General features: G+C 57.3%; 2 protein-coding genes across 2 annotated transcripts; one reads left to right on the plus strand and one right to left on the minus strand.

The window, feature by feature from the left end:
* The first annotated feature begins 1,063 nt into the window (after positions 1 to 1,063).
* MYL11 (myosin light chain 11) lies at positions 1,064 to 5,765 on the plus strand. Its single transcript, XM_005312078.4, has 7 exons — positions 1,064 to 1,217; positions 3,026 to 3,115; positions 3,855 to 3,930; positions 4,108 to 4,212; positions 4,773 to 4,851; positions 5,095 to 5,143; positions 5,354 to 5,765. The coding sequence occupies exons 1-7, from the start codon at positions 1,215 to 1,217 to the stop codon at positions 5,456 to 5,458; spliced, it is 507 nt and encodes a 168-aa protein (XP_005312135.2). The 5' UTR covers positions 1,064 to 1,214; the 3' UTR covers positions 5,459 to 5,765.
* A 779-nt stretch (positions 5,766 to 6,544) lies between these two features.
* On the minus strand, positions 6,545 to 9,451 carry LOC101937052 (nicotinate-nucleotide pyrophosphorylase [carboxylating]). Its single transcript, XM_008176041.4, has 6 exons — positions 9,413 to 9,451; positions 9,175 to 9,270; positions 8,355 to 8,495; positions 7,306 to 7,866; positions 6,947 to 7,078; positions 6,545 to 6,863 (listed from the first exon to the last, which is right to left on the minus strand). The coding sequence occupies exons 1-6, from the start codon at positions 9,434 to 9,436 to the stop codon at positions 6,651 to 6,653; spliced, it is 1,167 nt and encodes a 388-aa protein (XP_008174263.2). The 5' UTR covers positions 9,437 to 9,451; the 3' UTR covers positions 6,545 to 6,650.
* Between the last annotated feature and the right edge of the window lie 4,480 nt (positions 9,452 to 13,931).

A 13,931-nucleotide genomic window follows, 5' to 3' on the forward strand; every position in this document is an offset into this window, starting at 1 on the left:
TCCCACCTGGTTTATCCAGCTCGGTCTGCCCCCCTCCCCTGTACCAGCCTTGGCACATGGGGCAGGTGGTAGATCCCTATGTGTGTTGGGTGCAGGGCACGAGGCTGGCCCCTAACCAGGGATCGGTGTGCCGTTGGGGTGGGGAGGGCCGCCCCAGGGCTGGGCAGATGGCGTGAGGGCTGCCAAGTTGTCAGTGGCTCGGAGGAGACAGCTGGTGCCGCCCGTCTTGAGAAGGAAACTTTCTCCAGGACGCCCAGATAGCCAGGGACAGTGAGAGGGATACGGCGCACACAGGACAGTCCCACACAGTCCCTGCCCCAGGGCACGGACACCCCACTAGCCCATTCCCACCCAGAGGCGATCTGCCATGTCTGTCCATCCCCCCCACATCCCTCTATTTATCTCTCCCTCCATCTGTGTCCCTCTCATGGAGATACAAAACAGAGGCCAAGCGGTGGGGTGGGATGGGGTCACCCCATAGTGGGGACCCTTATTGGGGTGACACAAATGAGAGCAACAGGAGAGATTCAGAGTTCAGGAACCGGAGCCTTGGATCTTGTAGGGGGGCCCATATTGGGGTGCCACACATGGAGACGCAGAGCTGGGAGGCCCATATGGGGGGCAGATGGGGCAGGAGCATGAGATCTGGATCTTTTGGGGGGATCCTTATTGGGGTGACACACAGAGGAGAAGCAGATGGGACGAGAGAGGGGGATTCATAAAGATGTGACTCAGGGGGCAGCAGATGATGCAAAAGTGGGGGGACCCATACTGGGGGTGACAGTGGGGAGCAGGTGGGACCCAATATTGGGGTGACACCGAGGGGCAGCAGAGGGGGTGAATGGGGCAGAAGCAGGTCAGGGAAGCTGGATCGACTGAGGCAGGCTCTATGTTGGGGCAAGACATGGGGTCGGGGGACCCTATGGGGGGGTCATATGGGGCAGCCTGGGGGCCAAGCAGACTGGAGGGATCCCACCTCTCCTGTCTCCTTTCTCCAAGAAAGGAGCGGACCAGCCGGGATCTATTTCAAGCCCTAGGCTCCTCCGAGCCAAACTTGAAGATGCTGCTATAGTTAGCCCTTGGCACGTCACACCCCCCCGGCACCCCCCGGGAGCTCTATATAACCCCAGGGGGATTGGCAGGGCTCCCCAGCCTGCCCAGCTTCCCCCGCCAGCAGAGACCTCCCAACAGCTGCGCCCGCCCGCTGAGAGGAGATGGTAAGTGAGACGGACACAGGCAGACGGACGGACCCCGGGGAATTGAACTGAGACCCCCACACATACACACCGCGGCTTTGGGACACTCGGACCCGCCTGTGGAAAGCTACAGTGTGGAGAGAAATTACCAAGGGATCAATCGATATATCTGTCCCCACACACACACCCTACCTACCTATCCCCGTCCACCCTCTCTCTCTCTCTCTCTCTACATCCACCCCATCTATCTATCTATCTATCTATCTATCTATCTATCTATCTATCTATCTATCTATCTATCTATCTATCTATCCCCATCCACCCCCTCTATCTATCTATCTATCTATCTATCTATCTATCCCCATCCACCCCATCTATATCTATCTATCTATCTATCTATCCCCATCCACCCCATCTATCTATCTATCTCCATACACCTCCTCTATCTAATCTATCCCCATAAACCCCTCTAAATCCATCCATCTATCCCTGTACACTCTATCTATCCATCCCCACATACACTCCTCTATCTATCTTTCTAGCCCCATCCTCCCACTCCTCTCTCTCTAGATCCATACACCCCATATCTAGCCATCCATCTATCCAACCCAGTCATCTATCTATCCCCCTCATCTCTATCTACCCATCCATCCCCCCACACCCCCTCCCTCCTGCACCTGTCCGTCTCCAGGCATCCCCCTAAGATGGCTCAGGCATGTCCTACTCTCCTGCAGGTTTTGGGGGTCACTTCTATCCGGGTCCCTTCCCCCGCGATTTCCCCATGCCATAAGGGTGCTCTGGGCATGGAGGGGGGGAGAGATGGAGTCCGATGCACAGACAGACGGCGCTTGGGTCCCCATCCCGACCGGATCTCTGTCCCCTTCCACCGCCCTCCCATCGCTGAGACTGTGGGGTCATCTGGGTCCCGACGCCCAACTGAGCCATGGTGGCGCCATCTGGGGGGGGGAGCACAGAGCCAAAAATTAATCCCTCATGTGTATTGGGGGGCATCAGAATCTGTGTCCCTGGAGTATCGTCCAACCCTAGGGCTAGACTCTTGGGGAGCCCAAACCTCTCCCTCTAGCCTGGGCAAAAACACCCCACCTTTGACTTAGAGCCAGCTCCCCCAAGGGAAAAAACTGGGATAGCCTTGTTATCCACTGGGGGACTGTTACCCCCTCACAATAGACACCCCATCTCATAACTGCCCCTAAACACAGCTGAGGCCCCCCACTGGCATTGCTTAACAGGTGTTTCCCCATGCCCCCCCATTTCCCCCACTAACTCCCATGCACCCCAATTTCCATGTGCCCCCACTAACTGATGTACATCCTATTTCCCCCACTAACTCCCATGCACCCCAATAACTCATATGTACCCCTGTTTTTCCCACTAACTCCAATATATTCCACAATAACTGCTGTGCACCCCAATTTCCCCACTAACGCCCGTGCACATCCCAGTAATTCTCATGCACCCCCAATAACTCCCATACACCTCTCAATGTCCCCCCATGCACCACAATTCCACCCATATCTCCCCTGCACCTCCTTCTAGCCCCCCAATATTGCACACTGCACCCCAATTCCCTCGCTAGCTCCCATGCACCCCCAATAACCCCCACTTCTCTAGGTTCACCCCAAGAGCTCCCCCAGTCCATCTCTTGGGCTCTGCACCCACTGATCACAGACAGGGAGGATGAGGGTGATATGGGGCACCAGACCTATGTCCAGGGCTCAGATTTGGGGGCAGGGGGAGGGCATGGTGGCTCATGGCACGGCCTGTCTGCTTTTCTTCCCCTCCACTCCCCCCCCAAAAAAAAACCCCAGGCACCCAAGAAGGCGAAGAGGAAGGCAGCCGAAGGCAGCTCCAATGTCTTCTCTATGTTTGACCAAACCCAAATCCAGGAGTTCAAAGAGGTGAGGAGGAGGAGGTAGGGTGGATGAAGGGCAGGGAGGGGTGAGGGTGGGGGGTAAGATTGGCCCCTGCAGTCTAGTCCCCTGTCTCCGGGGGGTGGGATCATCCCACCAAACCTTGATGCTCTAGGGTGGGGTCCAGGGTTCCGTCTCCCCAAGTCCTCCTCGCTCCCACGACTCCCCGAAATGACCCCGCCTCGCCCAATCCGACAGAGAGATGCCTCCCCGCTGCGTCCTTCTCCCTGGGGGCGGCCGTCTCCCCAGCTCCCATCCCTCCCGGCACAGACGGGGCCGTTTCGTTCCCCGGATCCTGAGGGCCGGGCGTCTATTTTGGGGGTTGGAGGGTGGAGACACGACATCTGTGATTGGGTTGGAGGCGCCTTACAAGGAAATCCCTGGAGACGTGGAATTGGGGGAGGGAGGGGTGCCAATGGGGCATCTCCATCTTTGCTGGGGGGGTAGCTTCCCTCCCCCCCCCGTCTCTGGAGAGCTCGTCAGTTCCTCCGGCATGCAGCACCTGTCCCCCACGGGAGGGGGGCTGCGTCGGGACGGGGGCATGCCGCCAGACGGGGATTCCTGGCGTTCCTTCCGTCCCCGAGGAGCCGGGAACAGGGGCTGGGTGACAGGTGTCTCTGGGGGAACAGCTGCAAGGGGGGGCAGTGGGGGGAGGCCGGGCTGCAGAGATCTATACGGCCCTTGGCATCTCTCCATTCCCATGATCCTTTGCTCCTCTCCCCCTTAGGCCTTCACCGTCATTGACCAGAACAGAGATGGCATCATCGACAAGGAAGACCTGAGAGACACATTCGCTGCCATGGGTAAAGAGGCGGGGCCAGACCATGGTGGGAGGGGCTTCTCTGGGTGGGAGGGGCTTCTCTGGGTGGGAGGGGCCATTCCAAGTGGAGTGGGTTCTATCTGGGCAGGGAGGGACCTGTTCCAGGAGAGGGGGATGGGATTCCCCCCCACACTTTATAACCCTCCCCCCCCGTTGGCAGGGCGCCTGAACGTGAAGAACGAGGAGCTGGACGCCATGATTAAGGAAGCCAGCGGCCCCATCAACTTCACCGTCTTCCTCACCATGTTTGGGGAGAAGCTCAAGGGTGAGTGACTCCCCCCCATCCGGCTTGGTACATCCCCCTCTCCCTTCATCGAGCTCCCCTTTGGTATGCCCCCATCCCCTTGGTACATTCCCATAACCCCCCATTATGTCCTCCTTGGTACATCCCCATTTCCTCCCCCTGCTTATGTCTCCATCTTTTCTCCCCCAACTTCCACCCCCACCCTCTGACACATCCTCATCCCCCCCCATCACATACTCATCCTGCTTCCTGTTACCCATTGGTACATCCCATCCCCCCCAATCACAACCCCATTGGTACATCCCATTCCACCCAACCCACTACCCATTGGTACTTCCCATCATGCTCCCCAACCTGCTATGCATTGGTACCTCCCATCCTCCCATTCCCTCCCCATTGGTATGTCCCATTACCGCCCCATCCCATCCCATCCCCCCTTAGCCTCTCCCCTATTGGTACATCCCATCCTCCCATTCCCTCCCCATTGGTATGTCCCATTTACTGCCCCATCCCATCCCCCCCATTCACTTCCCCATTGGTATGCCCCAGCCCCCCAATTCTCGCCCTCTCCGCCCCCCCAGGTGCTGACCCCGAGGACGTGATCATGGGGGCGTTCAAGGTGCTGGACAGCGAGGCCAAAGGCACCATCAAGAAGCAGTTGTGAGTATCCCTGTTCCCAGCAGGGGGCGCTGGGGGGTGAGCGTGGGGGGGTCTCCCCGGGGCAGGGGGTGCTAAGAGTGACCCCAGCCCTGAGAGCGCGAAGGGAGGGGGGTCTCCCCAGCAGAGGGCGCTCTCCCCAGGTGTGGGGTGTTGGGGGGGGGTACGCCAGGGCTGAGAAATCAGGGATGTCTCCCCAGAATTTGGGGGTGTCTGATCGCCACTCTCTCTCTTCCCTCCTCGCAGCCTGGAAGAACTTCTGACCACCCAGTGCGACAGATTCACCCCGGAAGAGGTGAGAAATTTGGGGGTGACCCCCTGAACCCCAATACAAACCCATCCCCCCAATCTAACCCATCCCCCCCAGATCATCCCATCCAACCTGATCCCTCCCGCAGCAGCAGTGGGTGCGGTCTGGGATCGAGGGGCACAGACCCTAGCTTTGGGGGTGGGGTCACCCCAATTTTAACTCCCCTCTTGCTCCTGTGTCCCCCCCCCCCCCCAGATCAAGAACATGTGGTCAGCTTTTCCTCCAGATGTGGCTGGCAATGTGGACTACAAGAACATCTGCTACGTCATTACACACGGTGAAGACAAAGAAGGGGAGTAAATCCAGCAGGCCTACCCAAATTCCCCTGCCCCCCCATCCAGGGGGCTGGCGCTGTGGGGTCCCATCCACCCACACCCCCCAGGTTGGGGGCATCTCCCCCACATGACGCCAAATCAGCTTCAGTTTTGGACCCCCAAACTGCAGATGCCACTCTTATTTATTGTGATTTTCGGGTGGGGAGCTGGGACCCCACAACCTTGCCCTTCCCCACCCTGCAGCCAGAGTCTTAAGAAACTGATCAGGACCCGTGTCAAGAATTGAGAAAAAAAAAAGTCTCAATAAAGATGAGGAAACCTGTTTTTAACTCTTTCGGTGTCCTGTCCTGTCCTGTTGCAACTGCTTCTGGAGTGGAGCACAGTGGCTGTTTAGATAGGGATCAAGGTGGGCTAATGAGGTGGCAGTGGTTGAAATCCTGGCCCCACTGAAGTCCGTGTTTGTTTTCCTATAACTTCAGTCAGGTCAGGATGTCACAGCAGGTTTTGGAATGAAGAAATTAGATACTTTTATCTGTTAACCTATGGAACGCCCTGTCACATGATTTCATGGAGTTACAATTTCACACACGGCTCAGGACATTTGGGACCTGATGGTTCTTAGGAGCAATTCAAAAATGTAAAATCAAGACAGTACATTTCAGGGGAAAGATATGAGATGATTTTAGACATTAATCTGTGGAACACTCTGCCACATGATTTTAGGGAGCTAAAACTACACATGTGTCTTTAGAATGTGATGGCTCTTAAGGTAAAATTAAAGTGCACAGATCAAGACAGCACATCTTAGAGGGAACATATGAAATAATTGTATCAATTAACCTCTGGAACTCCCTGACACTCAATTTTGTTGAGTTAAAATTTCACACATGGCTTAGAAAATGTAGCATGTGATACATCTTAGGACAGAATTATATTGGGCAAATTAAGGTAGCACATTTCAGAAGGAATTTGATTTTAACCAGTAGCCAGTGGAACTCCCCACCACATGAGTTTACAGAGCTTAAAATTTCACTCCCAGTTCAGGAAATGTAGTGTCTGATGGTTCTTAGGAAAGATACAAAGTGAGAAAATCAAGACAGCATACTAGACATGGAAGAAACTAGACATTTTTATCTGTTAATCTGTGAAACTCCCTGACCTTTGATTTCACTGAGCTAAAATTTCACACTCTGCCCTGAAAATTGGGGCTTATGGTCTTAGAAGGCAAAATCTCTCTGGACTGGCGTCTCCCGACAGATTTTGAGGGAAAAATCCACGGCTCGGGCCGATTGGGTGAGGCATCCCAGAGAAAGAACGTCTATACACGGGCCGAAGAATTGGGAGATATTCTCCTCCGAGATCCCCCCGCTGGCTTCCACCATCACCCGGGGATGGGCGGCTTTCAGCGCGCTGGCGGCAGGATGCAAATCCTAGAGGGACAAAGGGCAAGGTTATAAGGGAAGGGGCTACGGGTCCCCCCACCCCACCAGCTAGCCCCCAGACTCCCTGGTACCTCCGGGGAGAAGTTATCTAGCATGACGATGTCAGATCCGGCCCCTGCGGCTTCCAGGGCCTCTTCCAGCGAACGACACTCCACCTCCAGCTTCAGATGAAAGCCAGCCACCCGCTGGGCTTCCTGGATGGCCTGGAGGCGGAGAGAGAGTTCAGGCAGGGAATGGAACCCAGGCGTCCGGGTAGGAGACACCCTCCCCCAGCCCCCCAGTACTCCCAGAGATGGAGATGGGATCCAGGCATCTGTGATGGCTCCCCTAGGGGGCCCCACTGCGCTCCCAGAGACTGGGAGGGGTAATGGGACCCAGGCATCTAGGTAGGAGACACCCCCCCACAGTACTCCCAGGGCCACCCCCTTACCTGGGCAATTCCTCCAGCCGCCCAGATGTGGTTATCCTTCAGCATGACGAGACTGCCCAAGTCGTAGCGGTGGCCCGAAGCTCCCCCCACCAGCAGGGCGTACTTCTCGGCCAGCCGGAAACCCGGCGTGGTCTTCCTCGTCCCAGCCACTTGCCCGTGCCAGCCGGCCTCCCGCGCCAGCCGGCAGGCCCGTCCCGCGGCCGTAGCCACCCCGCTGCACCGTCCCAGGCAATTCAGGGCAGTCCTCTCCCCGAGCAAGAGGTGGCGGGCTTTGCCGCGGACTTCGGCCACGCGGGCCACGGGCTCCAGCCAGGCCCCCTCGGGCTGGAACCACTCCACGGTGCAGCCCAGCTCGGTAAAGACGGCATCAAAGAAGGGGCAGCCAGCCAACACCCCAGGAGACTTGCAGAGGAGGACAGCGCGCTCCGGGCCTTCCCCTACTGCGCAGCCGGCGGGGTCGAAGGCCGGGGCATCCTCTTGGAGCCAGTCCCGGACCAGCTGGCGCAAGCGGGGGGGCGGGAGGAGGTGGGAGAGATCCAGGCGGGAGGTCATGGCGTCGGTCTGCAACGGGAAACCATAGAGGCATTGGGGAGAAGACATACCAGAGCGTATGCTGCTCTTACAAGGGGGGGCATCTTTATGGCGCCACCGAGTGGAGGAAGAGAGGAACTGTGCCCAGAGCCAGTGCAACCCTGCTGGGAGAGGCCGGGGCTGGAGTGGCCGGGAGCTCCCCTCACAGCCAGCACCCCCAGCACCGCCTGCTCCCCCTTTTCCCCTGGACGCCTGGGTCCCCTCCCCCCCATTCCATGAGGGAAGACAGAGAAGGGGGTTCACTCCCAGCTCTTCCCGCCACCCCAGGATCCTGTCTGCATCTCCCCCTCCGCCCCCAGCCTGTCTGCAGCAAACCCCCTCCCCCAGCACATGGCAAAGTCCATCCCAATCTGTCCCAGAGCAAACAAACAGGGCAGAGGAATTCCCACTCCACTGCCACGGACCCCGAGCTCCCGGGCCTGGGGGGCCGGGGACCCCCTGAGCGGGAGGGATCTTACCTGCAACTGCCACTCGGTGGAGTCCGGGAACCAGGGGCAGCTGGACAGAGAGCTGGAGCAGGACACACGTCCGGGTGTGGAAGGAGCAGGGGGGTGGGAGGGGCTGGCCAGGAGGTGGGACTGGCCAGGCAGGGCGGGGGTCTGAGAAAACACCTAGGATGCACTTCACACAGAGTATAAACGGCTTCCCCCAGAAAGGGGCCGCGTCCCAGCGCCGGGCAAGGGGTCCCCATGTGCCCAACCCCACCCCCACCCCCCAGAGCCAGCCGCATCCCAGCACCAGGCAAGGGGACCCCATGTGCCCAGGCCCCGTCCCAGAGGGGCCACGTCCCAGTGCCAGGCGAGGAGTCCCCATGTGCCCAGCCCCCCCTCCCCACCCCAGAGGGGCCATATCCCAGTGCCAGGCGAGGAGTCCCCGTGTGCCCAGCCCCCACCCCAGAGCCAGTGGCATCCCAGCACCAGGCAAGGGGACCCCGTGTGCCCAGCCCCCGCCCCAGAGGGGCCACGTCCCAGTACCGGGCGAGGGATCCCCATGTGCCCAGCCCCCCGACTCCACCCCAGAGGGGACACGTCCCAGTACCGGGCGAGGGATCCCCATGTGCCCAGCCCCCCGACTCCACCCCAGAGGGGACACGTCCCAGTACCGGGCGAGGGATCCCCATGTGCCCAGCCCCCCGACTCCACCCCAGAGGGGACATGTCCCAGTACCAGGCAAGGGGACCCCATGTCCCATCCTCCAGAGATAGCAAATTCTGGCCAATGTGGGTGTAAAAAACATTTCAGAAGCTACATAGCAGATGCCTCCGAGTCCAAAATTCACCTTTTTGCTCTCCACAGGAGTGTCCATTTTGCTCTCCACGGGGGAGTGCAGCGTTACGGCCTTTCTCCCCTTCTGGCACTTCACACATCGCTCCACCTAGTTGGGACGGAACCACACGACGACATTAACGTTCTTGTACAACAGGACAATCGCACGGGAAAGGTGGTTACATTTTCACGTTTCAGATCGGCACGGCCACGGCCCGTGACGTGGAGCAGGGTTTGGTTCCGTTACAGACCCACTCGACGATGTCCTTCGTCATCCCAGGCCAATAGTATTGGGTGGTCAGCGAGGTTCCTTGGTGCCCACCCCGGGGGACCCCCGTGATGCTGTTCGAAGAGCTGCAGGGCTTGTTCCCTCGTGTGCACCACAACGACCTTTCTCCCTTTGCCAGTATGGAAAAGCGTCCCGTCTGCGGATCAGAGACGAGGGGGACACTGATGAGGAGAGAAGCAATTATCAGATATTTTCAAAGTCACTGGCAGGGCCGTCCCTTAGCTATTCTCGGGCCCTACGCAGCCCCCCTGTGGGAGGGTGTGGGGGGGGCAGGCCTCCGTGGGGGGGGAGGGGGCTGGCTTGGGGGGCAGGGGGGCCCAACCCAGCTGCAGAGCTCAGGGCAGTGGGGGAGGGGCTGGGGCAGAGCAGGGGTGGGAAGAGGCGGGGGCGGAGCAGGGTGGGGGCTTTGGGGAAGGAGTGGAGTGGGGATGGGGATGGGGCGGAGCAGGGTTGGGAAGAGGCAGGGCAGGGGCAGAGCAGGGTGGGGGCTTTGGGGAAGGGGTGGAGTGGGGGCGGGGCTGGGATGGAGCAGGGGCGGGGCCATGGGGAAGAGGCGGAGCAGGGGCTGGAGCAGGGGTGGGAAGAGGCGGGACTGGGGCGGAGCAGGGGTGGGAAGAGGGGGGGCAGGGGCGGAGCCGGGTGTGGGCTTTGGGGAAGGGGTGGAGTGGGGGCGGGGCTGTGGCAGAGCAGGGCGGGGCCATGGGGAAGAGGCGGAGCAGGGGCTGGAGCAGCACGCAGCAATGTGGTGCCCCAAATCCCCTGGTGCCCTATGGAGCTGGGGAGAGGCAGCCCCGCTCACCGGTTCATTATAAGTAGGGCCACGCTTTGGTCATGGAGGTCACAGAATCCGTGACTTACAAAGGCCTCCGTGACTTGAGCACCCAGGAGCTCGGAGCAGCTGGGAGCCACAGGCAGGGGGATGCCCCACAGCTCCCAGCCGGGCCCCAGGGGTGGTGTGGAGACCCCACAGCTCCCCATTTTGTCGAGCCTATTTTCAGTAAAAACCAGGGATAGGTCACGGGCTTCCATGAATTTTTCTTTATTGCCCGTGACCTGTCCGGGACTGTTACTAAAAATACGTGTGACAAAATCTTAGCCTTAATTATAAGGCATCTGCATATGGAAGATATCTGAACACTGTCTGGCTCGTCACGGCTTGAATACAACGTGGGGCGGGAGGAATTTCAGTAGCTGGTTATAATTAGATGTTGAAATGTTTTTTAAACTAGATATCCTTGCTCGGGGAATGTCTGGGGATTGCTGTTGTTTGTCGATACACTGGATCACCTACTTGAGAAATAAAGTTAAACCATAGGGGTTTGTTTGGTGCTATTTATCATTTATGCTCCTGTGCCATGTAACTGACACACACGTTTGTTACGGCGCCCACGTGTGGAGCACAGGACATGTTCTGGGAAATGTGAAAAAACCCTAACCGTGGTCCCAGTCGGTCAGGTGAACGCTCCAAAGAAACCCAGTCTTGGGGCATCGGGACCATAAGTTACATGCCGAAAAGTCCATTGTATTCCGTGTGGGTATTATGTGAAAAAAAGGATTGCTTGCCTTCCAAAGAAAAGTTGGCAGCAAATCGATGCAGATTAAGTCTGCCGGCTTTATTCACTCCTTCAGGATACTTGTTTCTTCTCTTTAATGCCAACACCTGGGCGATTTTTTCCTCAAAAGATTTCCCTGAGTACTGTTCACAGAAGCTAACATTTACATAATGGCAAACATGCACTATCTAGCCATATAACAATCGGATTTTATTTTGTAGGTAAACTTGTGGCCATATAACCAGGGTAAGCCAAACTCAACAACACAGCATTCATAGAGTGACACAAGTCAATTTGAGCTACATGTCTACGTTTGGAGTATTTGTGGCTTACAAAGTCTGGCTGCCTTTGATCCATGGAAATGGAATTGCATTTGAAATCATGAGATCGCCTATAAGATTTTAACCAAATAACGTCAGAGTAAATTTCAAGGCAGGAAATTTAACTGCCCAAGAATGTGAATTTCACCAGCAGGGGTGTTTGAAGACACTGTTCAGAAAAGAACAGAATCTATAGAGAAACCTCCTTCCCCGCCATACTGATGTTGATTACAGGGAGGTTTTGGCCTCGTACAGCTTTTTTGGCAAACCCCGTTTCTGGAAATGCTGAAGAATCGGAAATAAAGCAGCCCGTGTCACATACACGGCTCAGCGTCACGCTGATCACACGCACGACAAACATGTGAAAAGCACAAAGGGGCTTTGGAGGTTTTGTGAACGTACTTAGCCGGGGGGACCCTAAATCTTTGGCTCCGTCAGACGTCGGGGCGCACAGTGTACGTGGGCTCACCAGAGAATGGGGAGCAGAGACACTCGAGGAGTTAAGCCCAAGGTTAGTAGCCCACTCTTGTATGGGCTCACAAAGCCTGTGTTATCTTTGGGAGGGGGTCCCCAGAGTGCAACCCGGACTATGGGACCCCTGACCCCTCCCAACCCACCAGCCTTTCACACTGTCCCTCTCTAAGGGGCCTCGGGGAGAGTGGATCATTTTCTGATGGGCCACCCACGCCCGTCTGGCCGGCCTGTGCTGCTCCTTTGTTTGGACTGAAAGGCTGGTGCGGGCGTTCCCAACCTCACAACACACTTCAGTAGCAACTCTTGGCAATGGTAGAGTTACAAACCCCCAGGGCCTAGGGAAGGGAGGTTGTTCCGACCTCTGAACCCTCCCCAACTCTGAACCAAACGGTAGGGTTTGTTCCTTCAAAAGTTTGCAACTGAACATTGACTTCTATAGCTTGGAAACTTTCCTCTGCCGAAGCAAAATGCTGCTTTCCCTTTCTTTGTGTTCCACACAGTATTGTTCTGTGTTTGCTTTTTTGGGCCGGGGTGTCACGGCTGCTGCCTGATTGCATGCTTCCCGTTCCAAATGAGGTGTGTGTGGTTGGCCAGTCAGTTCATAACTCTGGTGTTCGTGACTCTGCGGTTCGACTGTATTCATAACTTCCCAACCAACGACAGCACACACGATCCAACAGGATAGCAACGCTCAACCCAGCAAGAGTTTAAACAAGAGCCCTCACAGGGCAGGCGTTGTACCAAACCTCTCATCAGCATCTCACTGTGGTGGACCTGGGGGCTACGTGCAGGTACACAGTGGCACAGCCTTTACTCACGAAATCCGAAGTGACACTTGAGCTGTGACAAGCTACTTAGGTGACGTCATCCCAGTACTTAGGAGATAACACTTGAGAAAAAGCAACTTTGTGGAGCGGAGAGGACCTGGCCCCCATGTCTGTGTTTTCAGGACTGCTCAGAAAGTATTCTACAAGCCGAGTTTCAGAGCTAGTGGATGTAAAACGCTGAATGAACATCTGAGTATTCCTTTATTACTCCTTTCCACTGCAGAGTAGTGACCAGACAGCAAGTGTAAAAAATCGGGGTGCGGGTGGGGGGTAATAGGAGCCTATACAAAAAAAAGCCCCCAAAATCGGAACTGTCGCTATAAAATCAGGACATCTGGTCACCCTGCGTATTAGGAAAGAGACACCGAGTGCCCACAAAACATTGAGAGTCGTGGAAAGCCGTGGAAAGGGTACTTGAGAGAGCTCCGAATTCTGCTCACAGGCAGAAAATCAACCCTTGTGCTTTACCCAGACCCCCCACTTTTGCCACCGTCACCCAGACCGAACCCCAAGGAAACGGCACTTCCGCACCGTGGCGCACAGACGTGTCCGCACGCCGCTCTCAGATGGTGGCTCGGGCCTGTTCCCCCACTACTGAAACTCACGGGCCTCGTGTGCCCTGCGCTGTGACGTCAGGCTAGCTCCAATGCCTTCGTCGCTGCAAAACCGCACCCCGTTTTAGCCGCGAGGAACAGGCCTGTGTCTGCATCCCACAGACAGAAAATACACTGGACACACCTGGCTTCTCCTGCTGTGGGACCGCGTCAGCTCCTTTCCCAAATCCTCAGCGTCGGCGCCAAACGCAGCCCTCACAGCAGACAGGCACTGCTCCTGCGGGGGCCGAAGAGCCGCTCGTGGGACCCGGCTGGACTTTTCCCTCCTCCCGAGACCTGACTGGCTCAGGCCTCAGGCGAATGAGCAGGACGGGTGGGAGCTGCCAGAGAGATGGCCCACAACAAAACCTGGCCATGGAAATACACACCCACACCCACACCCAGACAAAAGCATGGGTGGGACCTGCCAGCCCCCTGGGCGTTTCTGGGGTCCCGACAGCCCCCCGCTCTGCGCAGCTGCACACACGGGGTTGGCGTGAGCACCAGCTCACCAGCAGTGTCGCAGGCGATGGGTGGCTGCTGATGGCGGGGGCACAATGGCAGGGCCCCCCCTCGCCATCACAGCCATGCTCAGCTTCTTGGGGACGGCCAGGGCACCCTCCAGCAGCACCCCGGGCGGGCGCCCACCCTCAACGCCCACACAGCCTGGATCGGCCATAGGGAAAATGGTGCCCTGGCCCCCGCTGGCCCCCT

The sequence above is a fragment of the Chrysemys picta genome, chromosome 4 (genome assembly GCF_011386835.1).
Source record: "Chrysemys picta bellii isolate R12L10 chromosome 4, ASM1138683v2, whole genome shotgun sequence".
Taxonomy (NCBI): Eukaryota; Metazoa; Chordata; order Testudines; family Emydidae; genus Chrysemys; species Chrysemys picta.